We start from the raw sequence: 17,895 nt of genomic DNA on the forward strand, positions 1-17,895 counted from the left end.
CCAGTAGAGGAGTCCACAGTGAGAGCACCAGATGCAGTAGATTAGCCCTGCAGATTCATAAGTGAAATGTTCCTTCATTTAGAACTACTGTTTGGGGCCCTGAATGGTAGTGAGGGAGGAGGTGTGGGCGCAAGTGGGTAATATCCTCCACTCACAGGGGTAGGTCTCAAGGAGACAATGGATGGGGAGAAGTGGACAAGAGAGACATGGAGGAAGCGGTCCCTGTGGAAGGCCAAGAGGGGAGGAGAAGGAAATATGTGTCTGGTGGTAGGATCACATAGTAGGTGGAGGAAGATGCATTGAAAGTGGAGGCTGGTGGGGTGGTAGGTGAGGATGAGGAATCGTATCCTTATTGTGTAGAGGCAGAGGGGGCCAGGGGCAGATGTGAGAGGATATGCGGGTGAGTGCTGAGTTGATGGTGGTAGAGGGAAAGCCACGCTGTTTGAAGAAGGAGAACAAGTGAGAGAATGGAATGGAATCCCCATACAGGGGATGGGGTGGGAAGAGGTGTAGTTGAGGTAGCTGTGGGAGTTGTGAGTTTATAGAAGATATCTGTTGAGTTTGTCTCCTGAGATGGGGACAGAGAGGTCGAGGAAAAGGAGAGTATTGCTAGAGTTGAAGCAAGTGAACTTGAGATTGGGGTGGAAGTTGGCAGCAAAGTAGATTAAATCAATGAGCTCATCATGGGTACATGAGGCAGCACCAAAGTAGTCATTGATGTAGCAGGGGAAGAGTTGAAGGGCCTTGCCCCTGTATGCTTGTAGCATCTTGTGCAATGAGTCAAGAGAGAAATTATTGAGGGTGAGGACAAATTCTGCCAGCTGGAAGAGGGTGGTGGTGGAGAGGGACATGTTGGTTCTATTGTCAAAAGAAACGAAGGGTTTTGAGGCCTTCTGTATGGAGAATGCATGTGAATAGGGATTGGATATCTGTTGTAAATATGAGGTGATTGAATTCATGGAACTGGAAGTTGAAGGAGCGCATGAAGTATCCCATATGTAGGTGGGGAGGGACTGGACCGGGGAGACAAAACAGAGTCAAGGTAAGTGGAAATCAGTTCAATGGAGCAGGAGCCCACCGACACGATAAGTCTGTTGGGACAATTGGGTTTGTGGATCTTGGATGGGAGGTAGAAAAGGGCAGTGCAAGGTTAGGAAACAAGATGGTTGGAGGTCGTGCCAGGGAGGTGACCAGAAGTGATGAGTTCAGAGATGATGTGTGATGAGTTTTAGTGGGGTGCTGTTGGAGGGATAAGTAAATGGAAAGTCTGAGAGATGTTGTCTGGTTTTGGCCAAATAGAGGTCAGTGCGCTAGACCACAACAGCACCACCCTTGTCTGCAGGTTTATGGTGAGATTCGGATTGGTGCAGAGAGAGTGGAGGGCCAGGCATTCTGAGGGGGGTGAGATTGGTATGAGTGAGGGGTGTAGTAAAGTTGATATGGTTGTGGGAATGTGGAATTTTTAATGATATTTGAGGGATTGCAGATGAAAAGACAGTAAAATGTACAGGTCATGAAGAGACCATAGGAAATATAAGGCAGTCGACATTTCTGGCTTGGGCCTTTCCTCGGGTCCTCTCTCCTCATGATGGGCTCAGGCCTGAAACGTAAACTGCCCTTTGCTTCCTATGTATGCCTCGTGACTTGCTAAGTTTCTCCACACCTTTGTTTACTGCAGTGTATTGTCAGAGTTTGGTGATCCCAGATACCTTGAAGTAACTCCAGTAATCCCCTTGGGATAATTTAACATTTGAGAATGTATTCTGTTTCAGGAAGACTTTGAGGATCAGAGATCTTGTTACAGTTGACAGATATTAGGTTATTGTTAACGCACCTCCAGAATATCATATCATCATGTTTTCAAACATGCGCATTGCATTTTTAAACAAGTCTTAATTCTCCCTTATTTTTTCTTTTGTTTGTCTTGCATTATTCTGTGTACCTTGGCCCCTTGTTTTCTTGCAAATGTTATTCTATTGCTTCCCCCATCCCTACCCTCCTGACTGGATGTTGGCAATGCTTGCTCTCAGCGGCCAAACCTCTCATCGCAAGAGCATCCCTACAGCAGACAAAGAGATGCAATGCAGCTTGCTGCTGTTCCTCATTGGAAGCAGGTAAATGTGCAGCTCTATTCTCAAGCCTGTTTAGTGACCCAGCCACTTGCCTTCAGGGAGGGTGGGCATGTTGGTGCATTGATAATGTTCATGGGATTCTCCTGGGTACATGTGAGCTGAAGTTAAACTGAACTCTATTCTGGGTGGGACATTTTGGTTGAGTTTGGCTCAAGGGCCTATTTCCACATTGTATGATTCTATGATTGCTCAGCTCTTTACTAGTTACAACTTTACACCTTATTAATTTTGCTTTGTTTTGTTTGAATAGTTGGAGCAATGTGTAGAATTGAGGAATCAGTTGTGTGGCATGAAAAGGGTTGGTGTGGTTAGTGCCTGCCTTGGGTATAACATATAACAACCATATAACAATCTACAGTGCGGAAACAGGCCATCTCAGCCCTTCTAGTCCGCACCGATCTACGCGGAGCTCCACTAGTCCCACCTATGTGAAGCTGGCTGTAAGGAGTTTGTACATTCTCCCCGGGTCTGCTTGATGTTTGGTAAAGGTGAATTATTCCCTGATATGTCAACTGTGTTGATTGACAGGAAGCCAGTGTGCATAAACACTGGCAGAGGCCTGCTCTGTGCTGTTCATTCTCTGTCTAATACTGGTGAAAGTAGACCCTGGTGGAGAACTGTACTTGAAGTGGATGTTCTTCCTTCCTTTGCCTTCAGAAGCAATGTGGCTAATACTTGGTGCTGCTCTGTGTCTGCACCTTACTGTGTTGCTGTCTTCACTGCACTGCCTAACACCTGTTTCCTCTCCTCATTTTTCTGACCGAAGAGAAGAGACGTGCAGCAATTGCGAGCTTGTCCCAAGACGATTGTAATGCTCCCATGGCCTGTCCCTGGCCCATTACGTTGCAGACAGGTGATGTCAGAGCATGGCATTATTAACTTCACCTGCTCTTGGTGGTGACAGCTGATCCTACTCACACCTCTCCTCACTGTTTTCCCCAGGCCTCCTTATATATCAGTGGGTTTAGACCAGGTCCAGCGAATTCTTCAGCCCTGGTCATCTATCATTGGATTTTATTGCTGAGCACCCCAATGTAACCTTCAGTCAGAGCGGTGTGTCAGCAGGATGATTTGTAGTCTTGTCAAGCTATAGGTGGACTTTCCTTCAGATGATGATTGATAGCCTTGCTTCCCTTTCCAGAGGTTTGGCTCATGCAAAGTCTATCCTGCTCTTGTGGAAGGAGTCTTCACACTGCCTAACCTGTGTCAAGCCTATCCTGGAAATGTTACATGGGACAGTCTGAAGGAGGCTTCACACATGCTAAGCATGTCCTAAGAGTGTTAGATGGGACACTTTAGTGCATGATTCTAACTGAAATACATGGCCCCATTTGTAGTGGATGGATCAGGTTCAAGGTAAATTTACTATAGCATGTTGCATGATCTCTGGCAATGTTTGTTGGTGCAGAGGGAGCATCTAACAGGCATAGGTTTGAAATGACCTTTCTTGCAGCAGTGAGGTACAAGTGAGCAGTGCCTGAGTCAGTCCCAGTGTCTGGAATCCCTCAATCCTATGGGCAGTGGATTCCATGCTACCCTTCCTCTTCTGTGACCACTTGCTACACTTTAGCATGCTCCACCACACCCACCTGCTTCCAGTGGCTTTGATGCGGTGGTGAAGATTTGTCCATTTTCCCCTGATATGAATGACCCTTTGTTCCTCAGGTTCAGTTTAAGTCAGCAGATACACAATTCGTCAAAAACCAGAACCCTGTGGCCCCCACTGTGCTATCAGCCAGTGATCCCCAGCAGGTATTGTGAGGCTCTGTGGTAGCATAACTACTGCTCAGTGTGGTTTGACAGCTTTTTAAACAAACTATCACCACTTCCAGTGACCTCCTAACAGCATGGAATGAATAAACACAGTGTTTGGGGTTACACGAGTGAAATATCGCACACTGTTGTGCATGACACGTGCTAAACACCACATTCAATGTTGTGTGTTGTAGTGAATGTTTGCTGATCTGGACGAAAACACTTCACTGAAACAAGAATACACAATGCAGTTACTGCCTGTGTGACAGTCTCATGACTTAGCCAAAGCCTTGTTCAATATTCCACAGTCATTACAAGGTGATTTGTCACCATGCTGCCACCCTCAGCCTCCCCTTCAAGCCTCTCACCATCCCAACCTGGGAAGATATCATCATTGAATCTGAATCCTGAAACTCCTTCCCTGACTGCCATGTACACACCTTCTCCAGAAGGACTGCAGTGATGGTGGTGAAATGGTTCACCATCTTCTCAAGGCCAGGTAGGGATGGATGTAAACACTGGCCTTGACAATAATGCCCACTGCCACTGTTCTATTACAGGCCTCTAAGGTTCCATGTTCTGGCAATTATTGATCTTGGTCTTTTTGCGCTGAGCTGTGTGCTATCCTGGTGAAATCAGCTGAGCATCCTCTCATCATTCACACTGGTGATAAGACAAAAACATTACCCAGTTTTGAAGTCCTCTTTACCTCTCACAACTCTGCACTTTTGCTAGTGAATTGTATACATACAGCCCCATGACCTATTCTAACAGTGGATGGTGTTGAAGTGTTTTTTCATGTCTCATAATAGCTATCAGCTATGCATGTTGTATTGGAATGTTGGTTCAGTGAGACCAGATAGATATTCATCATTTTGTGCTTTCTGTTGATATTCATTTAACACTGTTCTGAAATGTTCTCATTCTTCTATTTTTCCATCTGATTCTCTTCTGCTGCACACCCTTGTAAACCCTCTGTCCAATCCTCCACCTTATACATGTACCCATTCCTCTCTCCCTCCAACCACTGCTCCTCTGCTCTGCTCCTCTCCTCTCCCTCGCCCTCTCCTTCCTCTTCTCCACCAACCTATGATTGATTAGAGGTGCGTAAACAGGTACACTGGGAGAGTGAGTGAGCGGTCCATACAGATAGTCACAAAACTTCAGGAGCAAGTTCAGACTAAGTCCCCTGTATACAGGAAAGAACTGGTAAGCTTTCTCTTAAAATGCAGTGTTCAAGGGCAGGTATTGAATGTAAACTGTCTAGGGCAGGACAGAGCAAGGTTGGTGGGGGTGTATAGTGGTCACGATTCTGGAGTGAGGATGGGGTGTTGTAGATTTGGTGGGGTTTGTGGTTTGAGGATGGGGAGTAGGAGATCTGGAGTGAGGTTAGGGTGGTGGGGGTGAGGTTATGGTAAAGGGATATGGTGAGTATGATGAAGGGGTCCCTTGTGAGATTAGGATGTAGAGTTCTGATGTGAGGGTGGGATATAGGGAATCTGATGTGATGGTGTACAGGGTATGGTGAGGATGGGGGGGCATCTGCTGTGAGGATGGGGTATAGATTGGTATGTGATGGGTATAGGGTCTAGTGGGGTGAGGATGGGATGGATGGGGTCTGGTGTGAGGATCAGGTGTAACAGTCTGGAGTGTTAAACATAGGAAGTAGGAACAGGAGTAGGCCAAAAATGGCCCATCGAGCCTGCTCCGCCATTCATTACGATCATGGCTGATCTAATTTATGACCTAACTCCACCTACCTGCCTTCTCCCCATATCCCATAGGGTGCAGAAGGTCTGGTGATGGGGTGTAGGGGATCTGGTGGGGTGAGGATGGATGGAGGTGGTCTGGTGTGAGGATAGGGTATGGGAGTGCAGAGTGATAGGGGATGCAGAGGGTGACAGTGCTGTGTAGTGTGCTACTGTGCTCAGAGTTGCATGGGGTGGAGATGTGTTTATGTTGGGCAGGCACTGGTAGAAGGCCCCTAAGGCCATTGTGTATTGTTGTACTGTAGGTTCAACTATGCACTCATTATAAATGAAGTGTCCACCAGGTGAACTCAGCACTGTCAGGGGGCCAAAACAACTTCCTGACCTCAAACTTGCAGCGAGTGGGCAACGATCAGAGATCTTGCTCCAAAGCCAGGACTTGAAACCATGTTGTGGCATAGCGGCCTGACCACTGCCAAATGTCTGAGCAGACTTGAGTAGCTCAGCGAGAGGATGTGGTGGGCAGGGTTCTCCAGCTGCTTGTCACAAAGAAAGACCCAAAAGTAAAATGCTGCAGATGCTGTAAATCTGAAGTACAGGCATGAAACATCAAGCACACAGCAGTTCAAGGATCTTCTGTGAGAGGAAGTTCATGCTTCAGCTCAGTTGTATTTCATTAAAATTGAGGATTTTCCAGAATTCCCTGTTTTATCTGGTGAAGAAGGCTTGATTATACATCTCATGAAACCTCATTGCCTCCCTAGATAATTCTATGTTGTATCACTTTAATGGGATTTATGGAGTCAGCTTGCACCCCACAAGTCTAGTGGACAGTGGTTATTAACGACCAGGTAAATGGGATCTTTAGCGATGATTATTATTACAGGTTAAAACCTGACCAGAGAGTACTACGGGTCATCAAGGAGAACTGGCAGGACCTCAGTTAACATCACCAATGGTTGGGGCTGATTTGCATTCAGTCTGGGTTTCTGCACTCCATCTCGGCAGCAAGATTTGTGTAAATTTCACAAGGCATATTTCTTATGATTTGGAGCAATACAAAAAGTTTGTTTCTCCTGATTTTTCAAAGCTGAGTAATACCGAGCACACCTTGGAGTTCCTCCTTCACTGTATCAGGTCACAGTCGAGCTTCATTCATAGTTTGGTCAACTTGAGGCAGCCACAGACTATTTGAGCCGTCTGTACTGGCAATACATAATCAGGCCACATCAGCTCCATTGGGCTTAGCTGAGATTTCCTGGGCAAAAACCAGCACTTAAAGCCACTAATGAGGCAAGAATTTTTCTGATTGGTCCATAGCTGTTGCTCTCAAAGTCCCTGGACTTTGATTGTCCTTCCTGCTGGGTACAGTTGGAAGTTGCCCTTACAATTTTACCTGCAATGATTTGTTTGTTTCCTTGCAGCAATCAATGAAACGGAAGGAATTCTCTGCAGAGTTTGGCGGCAGTGATGTTTGCTATTTCTGTGGGAAGAGGGTCTATGTGATGGAGCGACTGAGCGCTGAAGGAAAGTTCTTCCACCGCGGCTGCTTCAAATGTGAATATTGTGGCGAGACCCTCCGTCTTTCCACGTACGCCTATAACCCAGAGAATGGTAAGGCCAGTGCCAAAACTGGAGAGAATGTGAAGGTGACAAACTAATTTGTTTTAGTGGGTCAGGACTCTAAAGAGAACTCATTTTTTAACAACAGTGTCATTGGGTCAGCCTGAGATAGTGAACGATCTCAGTTGTGTGACTCTCCAGAACACCAGTGTTTGGGAGGTGGGAGTGGGGGGGGTCAGCTGAGAATCTGAGCTCGCCACCCTACCCCACCACCCTCACCCATTAATTCCTCCCTACTCATTCACCCTGTCCCACTTCACAAGCTGGATATCTCAGCCAAAACATAGTGCACAACCACAGTGACCTCCCAGTAGCCCACCATTTTAATTCTGAGTCACACTCCCAGACTCGCATATCTGTCCAAGGCCTTTTGTACTATTCCACCCTGATCACCTGCGGATTGGAGGAACAATACCTTGTCTTCCATCTGGGTACTCTCCAGCCAGGTGCATTAATTTCTCTGCATTTTGCTAAACTTGCTTGCTTTTCCTTTTCCCCTCACCCACCCATCCCTCCTCCCCCTCATTGCTGCTGTCCCCTCCCTCCCCTCATCCACAATCGTATCCTGCCTTTACCACCCTCTCCCCTTTTTCCCAGATGCCTTGATGAATGGCTCAGGCCTGAAATTTTGGTTATGTAGCGGCAGCTACACTGCTCATGAAAGAACACAACCAGACAGGCAGAGCTCAGTGAGCAAACTAGTTTATTCCAGGATGCTGGGCTGTATTTATACTCCCAGCCCGGACCTGTCTGAGAACCGTGCTGGAGGGCGCTGACGTCACACGGGCATCAGGTGGTCCCCTAGCACGGGCTTTTGAGCCCCGTGCTGGGAGGAAGGGAACACCCCCGACGGCGCCATTTTGGCCAGCTGCCCTGCCGCGTGGCTTACAAGTGGGGCCGGTTCGCATGCCTAGTGGTAAGCCACCACACAGCCCCTCCCAGAACCGGTGCCAATGCTCTTTTTCGCTGGGCAGCCTCACTTCTTGGGCTGGGCTACGACCACGGGCTCAGTGGGATCGAGGTGCGCTGGCTTCAGCCTGTCTGTCCATGGTAAACAGCTCCTGCCTGCCGCCCATGTCCAGCGTGAAGGTGGAGCTGGAAAGCTGTACGACCCTGTATGGCCCCTCATACGGTCGCTGCAGAGATGCCACAGTCGGACCCCGCCGAACGAAAACATACTCTGCGGAAAGCAGTTCGCCGGGAACGTGAGACGGGCGGGTGCCATGCCTGGGCAGTGGTGGGCGTTCGAAGGAGTCCAAGCGTGCCCTGAGGTGAGGAAGTAGTTCGTGTGGCGACTGCTGGGGATAGTGAGGTGCGTTGACAAACTCATCAGGTCATGCCAGTGGCGCACTGTCGACAAGCTCAGCAGATGACGGCTGCAGATCTTCCTTGGGAGTGGAGCGGATGCCCAGGAGCACCCAAGGCAGTTCGTCTGCCCAGTTGGGACCAGTGAGGCGACCCATGAGAGCCGACTTAAGGTGGTGGTTCAGACGTTCGACCAGTCCATTGCCCTGTGGGTGGTAGGCCGTGGTGTGGTGTAGCTGCATCCCCAACCTGTTGGTGAGCTGTGCCCACAGGGCAGATGTGAACTGGGTGCCCCTATCGCTGGTGAGATGAGCCGGGACGCCGAACTGGGCGACCCAACCATTCAACAGTGCTCGGGAGCAGGAGTCAGTCGAAGCGTCTGGCATCGGAATCACCTCAGGCCAGCGAATAGTGCGGTCCACCAACGTAAACAGGTAACGGTTGCCCTTATGGCCCGACGATGTCCATGTGAATGTGGCTGAACTGTTCCCGGACGTGCTCGAACTCCTGTACGGGCGCCCTGGTCTGCCTGTGCACCTTGGACGTCTGGCAATGGGTGTATGTTCTGGCCCAGCCCGTGATCGGCTTCCACAGCCCATGCCATACGAATCATTCTGCAACCATCTGGACCGTGGACCTGATGGATGGATGTGAAAGGTCGAGGATGTGACGGAAGACCTGCCTGCGCCACTGCTGGAGAATCACTGGTCATGGAGTGCCCATGGAGATATTGCACAGGATGGTACCTTCACCACTCGGAATTGGGAGGTCTCGGAACCGCAGGCCCGTGATGGCGGTCTTGAAGGCCCTCGTCTCCTCATCATACTTCTGGTCCCGAGCGAGCTGGTCAAAGTCGAGGCCGCGCGTCAGCGTGCAGATGGCCGGTCGCGAGAGTGCATCGGCAACCACATTGTCCTTTCCCGCCTTGTGCCGAATGTCGGCGGTAAACTCCGACACGAAGGAGAGGTGACGCTGCTGGCGGACCGACCAGGGATCCTTTGCCATCACGAGCGCCTGGGTGAGGGGTTTATGGTCGGTGAAGATGGTAAAAGTCCTCCCCTCCAAATAAATAGCGGAAATGCCGCACCGCCAGGTACATGCCCAGTAACTCACGGTCGAAGGGACTATATTTGCATTCCGGCGGGTGGAACAGGCGCCTGAAAAATGACAGCGGCTTTCAATGTCCATTCACCTGCTGCTCCAGGACGGCACCAACAGAGAGTGCCATATGCAGGTCGGTGGGCGAGCATGGTGGCCTTCGCGAGGGCGTCCTTGGTGGCCTCGAATGCGGTGCAGGCTTCTGGGTTACAAGTGAGCATTTTGTGCTTGGCAGCGATGAGGACAAATAGCGGCTGCATGATGCGCGCAGCTCCCAGGATGAAGCGGTTGTAAAAGTTGACCATACCCGTGAACTCCTGCAGTCCCTTGAGGCTGTCCGGGCGTGGGATCTCCTTGATAGCAGCGACCTTCGCAGCGGTGGGCATGGTTCCTTCGGCCGTGATCGTATGGCCCAGGAACTGCATGGACTCTTTCCCGAACTGGCACTTGGCCGGGTTGATGGTAAGGCTGAAAAGGGCGCCTTGTGTTGCTCCCGGTCCTTGCTGGCGACAAGGATGTTGTCCAAATAAATAAAGACGAAATCCAAGTACCTGCCCACAGAATCCATGAGGCGCTGGAAGGTCTGAACGGCGTTCTTGAGCCTGAACGGCATGCGCAGGAATTCGTACAAGCCAAAGGGGGTGATGATGGCCGTCTTGAGTATGTCTTCAGGGTACACCAGGATCTGATGATATCCGTGCACCAGGTCAACCTTGGAGAAAACCTTCGCACCATGCAGGTTGGCTGTAAAGTCTTGGATGTGAGGGATGGTGTAACGGTCAAGAACTGTTGTCTCGTTGAGCCGTTGATAGTCTCCGCGGGGACGCCAGCCGCCGGAGGCTTTCGGGACCAGATGGAGCGGTGAGGCTCACAGACTGTCGGACCGCCGAATGATACCCAGTTCCAACAGGTGCGAAAACTCCTCCTTCGCTACCTGGAGCTTGTCAGGCGGAAGCAAGCATGCCTTGGCGTGAACCGGTGGGCCCTGGGTGAGGATGTGGTGGAACACTCTATGGCGCAGCGAGGCAGCAGAAAACTGTGGCTTGAGGAGCGTCGGGAACTCGTCCAGGATTTGCTGGAACTCGTCTCTAGGCGTGCTGATCGTGGCCATCTGCGGTTGCTCCGAGCGGGAGGCGTTGAGAACAGCCTGGAAGGTACGGACGTCCATCAGGCGCCTACCTCGAATGTCCATCAGAAGCCCGTGAGTGAGGAGGAAGTGTGCACTCAGGATGGCAGTCGGGAGGGATGAGACGGAGAACCTCCACGCGAAATTTCATTGGCCGATCTGGAAGTGGACTGTCTTGTCTCCATACGTCCGGATTGCTGTTGCGTTGGCCGCACGGAGGGGAGGTCTACAAGGTCGGTTCCTGGACTCTACAGCCGTGGCCGGGCTGATGCTGATCTGGGCTCCAGTGTCAGTGAGGAGCCGCCGACCGCTGACTGAGTCCCGCAGGTAGAGGAAGCTGTGTCCTTGGCCAGCCGCCGCAGCCATTAACAGCGGCCGGCCTGGTCGTTTCCCTGGAACGAGCAGGCCTGACGACACTTCTGAGCCTTAGCTCCCCAGCGCTGGTGTTAGAAGCAGAGGCCTGGAGCAGATGCTGTGGCCTTGGTTATGCTCTTGGGGGCCCCTGCAGGGGTCGGATGCTCTACCGCAGTGCTAGGGGCGGGCTTGGCGTGGTCGTACCCATGCTTCGTGACCTTCTGGACCTCTGAGCACTCCGGAAATTGTGCCTTCTGGGCGACCTTTCTCGGGTCGGTGAAGCTTTCCTGGACCTGGGCATATGGTCGAGGAGAATGCGCTGTAAGAGTGGGCAGTTGGTGTGCTCACCCATGAGTGCGAGCATCTTGTCCATCAGCTCCATTGGGGAGATATCACCCAGGGTGTCGAGGTGCAGCATCCGAGCAGCATGCTGGTGTCTGGATAGACCGAGGGATCCGGTAAGCACTCGCTTGATGGTCTCGTATTGATCTTCGGCAGGTGGATGCTGAACGAGGTGCAGCATGTAGCTGTGGTGGCCTGGTCCAGGGCAGCGACCACATGGTAGAATTTGGTTGTGTCAGACGAAATCTGGTGGAGGTGAAACTGAGCCTCTGCGTTGCTGAACCAGGTCTCCGGCTCCTGAACCCAGAATTCAGGCAGTTTCACGGCTATAGCGCTGATTCCAGGCTCGCTCATGATAGGTTCAAAGACGTTTGAACCAGTCGTGGTCACCAATTGTAGCGGCGGCTACACTGCTCCTGCAATAACACACACAACCAGACGGGTTGAGGTCAATGAGCAGACTAGTTTATTGCAGGCTGCTTGGCTGTACTTATAATCCTAGCCCGGACCTGGCTGAGAACCGCGCTGGAGGGCGCTGACGTCACCTGGGTGTCACGTCGTCCCCCAGCACGGGCTTCTGAGCCCCTGGCTGGGAGGAAGGGAACACCCCACCACGGCGCCATTTTGGCTGGCTGCCCTGCCGCATGGCTTACAAGCGGGGCCGGTTCGCCTGCCTAGTGGTGAGCCGCCACAGTTATGTATTTCTACCTTTGCTCCATAAAGGACGCTGTTTGACCCACTGAGATTCTCCAGTATTTTGTGTTTTTACTTCCACCACGGTGTCTATGGATTTTCGTGATTTACTACTGTTTTAATCGTCCCTAATTGACCCGTTATGTGCAGAGTTTCAGAACTCCAAAAGAATTGGGCCAATGACAATTTTACCTCAAACAAAATATTTCAGTAACAATTGGGTTTAGAGCAATGGTTCTCAACCTTTTTATCCCACTCACACACCACCTTTTTTTAAAAATTTTTATTTTTCACACTATAAACCACATTGATCAAGATACATACATTTTTCTTTTCAAATATATACAGTGTCGTTTTCTCCCCCCCCCCCTTCCCATCCCACCCTCCCCATCTCCCCTCCCATTCATTTAAAGTACAGAATCTAAGATACATTAAACCCGTCAAACAATGTTGTCACTCAATAAAAATAAACAAGAAATTCCACTGAGTCAATTCTTTTCATTTCCTTCTCCTTCTGTCATTTTAGGTGGTAGATGTCCCCGGTAGGTTTTCTCTATTGTGTTTCATGTATGGCTCCCATATTTGTTCAAATATTGTAATATTATTTCTTAAATTATATGTTATTTTTTCTAATGGAATACATTTATTCATTTCTATATACCATTGTTGTATTCTCAAGTTATCTTTCTAATTTCCAGGCTGACATAATACATTTTTTTTTGCTACGGCTAGGGCTATCCCAACAAATCTTTTTTGTGCACCATCCAAATCAAGTCCAAATTCTTTGTTTTTTATGTTACTTAGGAGGAAGATCTCTGGGTTTTTTGGTCTCTGGGTTTATTGCTTTCTGTGATTTTATTTAATATCTGGTTTAGATCTTCCCAAAATTTTTTCACTTTCTCACACGTCCAGATTGCATAAATTGTTGTTCTCATTTCTTTTTTACAACAAAAACATCTGTCAGATACTGTTGGGTCCCATTTATTTAACTTTTGAGGTGTAGTGTATAGCCTGTGTGTCCAGTTATATTGTATCATACGTCAACTCACACACCACTTTAAGTAATTCCTTATTAATCACAGAGCACCAATGGCATAGGGATTACTTAAGATGGTATGTGAGTTGAAAGAAAAATTTTGAAAACCACTGGGTTACATTGAGGTGATTATTACTTGATTACTCTGCGGTGATTATTTCCCAGTAGCCAGTGACTGCACACTTGTACTGCTTACTTACTGCACTGTGCCTGCTGTATGTACGGTGATATCCATGTTTGCAGGCCACTAGCCATGATATGGTTTAACCAAGTTCTGTTATTTTGCAGGAAAATTCTATTGCAAGGCTCACTACCGGCTGGCAGGACGGGAAGCCAGAAAGAGGCCAGCAACTCCTCCAGCAATCGCCCAGGTACGACGCCACACTTGGAAACTTGGTTTAATGGAGGGATTTATTCATTGACTTACTGGTCCTGTTAGTGTTGCAGTACTGAGGATGCCCAACCTTCACTGACACACAAAAAGCGCAGCATCCCAGACATGACCTCTGGATCATGTCAAGTTCACTCAGCTGAGCTGAGATTATCTGGGAGAGGGTCCCGGTTAGCCAATGTCTGCTGTGATGAATAGGGCAGAGCAAGCAACCCTGATCATTCTGAGTATGGCATTCAGAGGCTCACCAACCAGCCACACAGTTTGCATTGCAGAGGCAGGGCTTGTCCACCCCAGGACGGTGTCATGTGCATTCTGGTACTGTGCATAGATCTAGTACCATATGCAGACCCATGCCTAAGTCCCTGGGTATCAGGTACCATGTAGGGTCACTGTGTCCCCAATGTCATGTATGGTTACTATGTCTTTGGCGCTGCGTATTGTGCCTGCGTGACTTGTGCCGTATAGTCACTGTATCCCTGGTGCTGTATACAGATCCTGTGTCCCCGGCATCCCCCATTTTTCCTACATTTGCTGATGACTGTGCAGTGTGTATCCTGATACAATAACCACCTCTATGCTGTTTGCCCTCATGTAGGAGAAGATTCTTGCTCCCCCGCTGCCCACCATGACCACAATTGGACAGACTGGCCCCAAGGAGCCATATGTTGATGGAGCCACAGGTAGATGTTGTTCCCTTCTTGACAACGATTGGCTTCCCTTGCCTCTGAGGGGTGGGTTTGCTCGGCTTTACGATGGAATGAACCGATGGATTTCTGAGCCAGATGATACAGAAGACTAGGAGAGGAAGTTTTCTCACTACCCTATCCTCCTCCAAACCATTACACCTCATCAACAGTGTCTGGTGAAAGGATCCTGGAATCAGAAGAGCAACGTGCCTTTTTATGATTCAGAGCATGAAGAATCAGCGCACCATCTCCTTGTCACTGCGACTCCAACTATCTCTGCTGCCCCGTGACCCTGTTCACTTTCTCCCATGAAGAATCAGCGCACCCTCTCCTTGTCACTGCGACTCCAACTATCTCTGCTGCCCCGTGACCCTGTTCACTTTCTCCCATGAAGAATCAGCGCATCCTCTCCTTGTCACTGCGACTCCAACTATCTCTGCTGCCCCGTGACCCTGTTCACTTTCTCCCATGAAGAATCAGCGAACCCTCTCCTTGTCACTGCGACTCCAACTATCTCTGCTGCCCCTGTGACCCTGTTCACTTTCTCCCATGAAGAATCAGTGCACCCTCTCCTTGTCACTGCGACTCCAACTATCTCTGCTGCCCCGTGACCCTGTTCACTTTCTCCCATGAAGAATCAGCGCACCCTCTCCTTGTCACTGCGACTCCAACTATCTCTGCTGCCCCGTGACCCTGTTCACTTTCTCCCATGAAGAATCAGCGCATCCTCTCCTTGTCACTGCGACTCCAACTATCTCTGCTGCCCCGTGACCCTGTTCACTTTCTCCCATGAAGAATCAGCGCATCCTCTCCTTGTCACTGCGACTCCAACTATCTCTGCTGCCCCCGTGACCCTGTTCACTTTCTCCCATGAAGAATCAGCGCATCCTCTCCTTGTCACTGCGACTCCAACTATCTCTGCTGCCCCGTGACCCTGTTCACTTTCTCCCATGAAGAATCAGCGCATCCTCTCCTTGTCACTGCGACTCCAACTATCTCTGCTGCCCCGTGACCCAGTTCACTTTCTCCCATGAAGAATCAGCGCATCCTCTCCTTGTCACTGCGACTCCAACTATCTCTGCTGCCCCGTGACCCTGTTCACTTTCTCCCATTAAAGAATCAGCGCATCCTCTCCTTGTCACTGCGACTCCAACTATCTCTGCTGCCCCTGTGACCCTGTTCACTTTCTCCCATGAAGAATCAGCGCACCCTCTCCTTGTCACTGCGACTCCAACTATCTCTGCTGCCCCTGTGACCCTGTTCACTTTCTCCCATGAAGAATCAGCGCACCCTCTCCTTGTCACTGTGACTCCAACTATCTCTGCTGCCTCTGTGACCCTGTTCACTTTCTCCCATGAAGAATCAGCGCACCCTCTCCTTGTCACTGCGACTCCAACTATCTCTGCTGCCCCTGTGACCCTGTTCAATTTCTCCCATGAAGAATCAGCGCATCCTCTCCTTGTCACTGCGACTCCAACTATCTCTGCTGCCCCCGTGACCCTGTTCACTTTCTCCCATGAAGAATCTGCGCATCCTCTCCTTGTCACTGCGACTCCAACTATCTCTGCTGCCCCGTGACCCTGTTCACTTTCTCCCATGAAGAATCAGCGCACCCTCTCCTTGTCACTGCGACTCCAACTATCTCTGCTGCCCCGTGACCCTGTTCACTTTCTCCCATGAAGAATCAGCGCACCCTCTCCTTGTCACTGCGACTCCAACTATCTCTGCTGCCCCTGTGACCCTGTTCACTTTCTCCCATGAAGAATCAGCGCACCCTCTCCTTGTCACTGTGACTCCAACTATCTCTGCTGCCCCTGTGACCCTGTTCACTTTCTCCCATGAAGAATCAGCGCACCCTCTCCTTGTCACTGCGACTCCAACTATCTCTGCTGCCCCGTGACCCTGTTCACTTTCTCCCATGAAGAATCAGCGCATCCTCTCCTTGTCACTGCGACTCCAACTATCTCTGCTGCCCCGTGACCCTGTTCACTTTCTCCCATGAAGAATCAGCGCATCCTCTCCTTGTCACTGCGACTCCAACTATCTCTGCTGCCCCCGTGACCCTGTTTACTTTCTCCCATGAAGAATCAGCGCATCCTCTCCTTGTCACTGCGACTCCAACTATCTCTGCTGCCCCGTGACCCAGTTCACTTTCTCCCATGAAGAATCAGCGCATCCTCTCCTTGTCACTGCGACTCCAACTATCTCTGCTGCCCCGTGACCCTGTTCACTTTCTCCCATGAAGAATCAGCGCATCCTCTCCTTGTCACTGCGACTCCAACTATCTCTGCTGCCCCTGTGACCCTGTTCACTTTCTCCCATGAAGAATCAGCGCACCCTCTCCTTGTCACTGCGACTCCAACTATCTCTGCTGCCCCTGTGACCCTGTTCACTTTCTCCCATGAAGAATCAGCGCACCCTCTCCTTGTCACTGTGACTCCAACTATCTCTGCTGCCTCTGTGACCCTGTTCACTTTCTCCCATGAAGAATCAGCGCACCCTCTCCTTGTCACTGCGACTCCAACTATCTCTGCTGCCCCGTGACCCTGTTCACTTTCTCCCATGAAGAATCAGCGCATCCTCTCCTTGTCACTGCGACTCCAACTATCTCTGCTGCCCCCGTGACCCTGTTCACTTTCTCCCATGAAGAATCAGCGCATCCTCTCCTTGTCACTGCGACTCCAACTATCTCTGCTGCCCCGTGACCCTGTTCACTTTCTCCCATGAAGAATCAGCGCACCCTCTCCTTGTCACTGCGACTCCAACTATCTCTGCTGCCCCGTGACCCTGTTCACTTTCTCCCATGAAGAATCAGCGCACCCTCTCCTTGTCACTGCGACTCCAACTATCTCTGCTGCCCCTGTGACCCTGTTCACTTTCTCCCATGAAGAATCAGCGCACCCTCTCCTTGTCACTGTGACTCCAACTATCTCTGCTGCCCCTGTGACCCTGTTCACTTTCTCCCATGAAGAATCAGCGCACCCTCTCCTTGTCACTGCGACTCCAACTATCTCTGCTGCCCCGTGACCCTGTTCACTTTCTCCCATGAAGAATCAGCGCATCCTCTCCTTGTCACTGCGACTCCAACTATCTCTGCTGCCCCGTGACCCTGTTCACTTTCTCCCATGAAGAATCAGCGCATCCTCTCCTTGTCACTGCGACTCCAACTATCTCTGCTGCCCCCGTGACCCTGTTCACTTTCTCCCATGAAGAATCAGCGCATCCTCTCCTTGTCACTGCGACTCCAACTATCTCTGCTGCCCCGTGACCCAGTTCACTTTCTCCCATGAAGAATCAGCGCATCCTCTCCTTGTCACTGCGACTCCAACTATCTCTGCTGCCCCGTGACCCTGTTCACTTTCTCCCATGAAGAATCAGCGCATCCTCTCCTTGTCACTGCGACTCCAACTATCTCTGCTGCCCCTGTGACCCTGTTCACTTTCTCCCATGAAGAATCAGCGCACCCTCTCCTTGTCACTGCGACTCCAACTATCTCTGCTGCCCCTGTGACCCTGTTCACTTTCTCCCATGAAGAATCAGCGCACCCTCTCCTTGTCACTGTGACTCCAACTATCTCTGCTGCCTCTGTGACCCTGTTCACTTTCTCCCATGAAGAATCAGCGCACCCTCTCCTTGTCACTG

The 17,895-nt window shown here is 50.3% G+C and overlaps 1 protein-coding gene across 1 annotated transcript in view; it reads left to right on the forward strand.

Moving 5' to 3' along the window:
• Window positions 1-17,895, forward strand: part of LOC138751014 (protein-methionine sulfoxide oxidase mical3a-like) — a gene marked incomplete at its 3' end in the record, with an annotated part of 37,138 nt that overhangs the window by 3,673 nt on the left and 15,570 nt on the right. Inside the window, exons 3-7 of the mRNA XM_069913115.1 lie at window positions 2,031-2,114; window positions 4,989-5,096; window positions 7,021-7,210; window positions 13,462-13,544; window positions 14,163-14,247. Coding sequence (XP_069769216.1) covers window positions 2,031-2,114; window positions 4,989-5,096; window positions 7,021-7,210; window positions 13,462-13,544; window positions 14,163-14,247 — 550 coding nt within the window. The remainder of the gene's footprint in view (window positions 1-2,030; window positions 2,115-4,988; window positions 5,097-7,020; window positions 7,211-13,461; window positions 13,545-14,162; window positions 14,248-17,895) is intronic.

The sequence above is a fragment of the Narcine bancroftii genome, unplaced genomic scaffold (assembly GCF_036971445.1).
Source record: "Narcine bancroftii isolate sNarBan1 unplaced genomic scaffold, sNarBan1.hap1 Scaffold_597, whole genome shotgun sequence".
In the NCBI taxonomy this organism is placed as follows: domain Eukaryota; kingdom Metazoa; phylum Chordata; class Chondrichthyes; order Torpediniformes; family Narcinidae; genus Narcine; species Narcine bancroftii.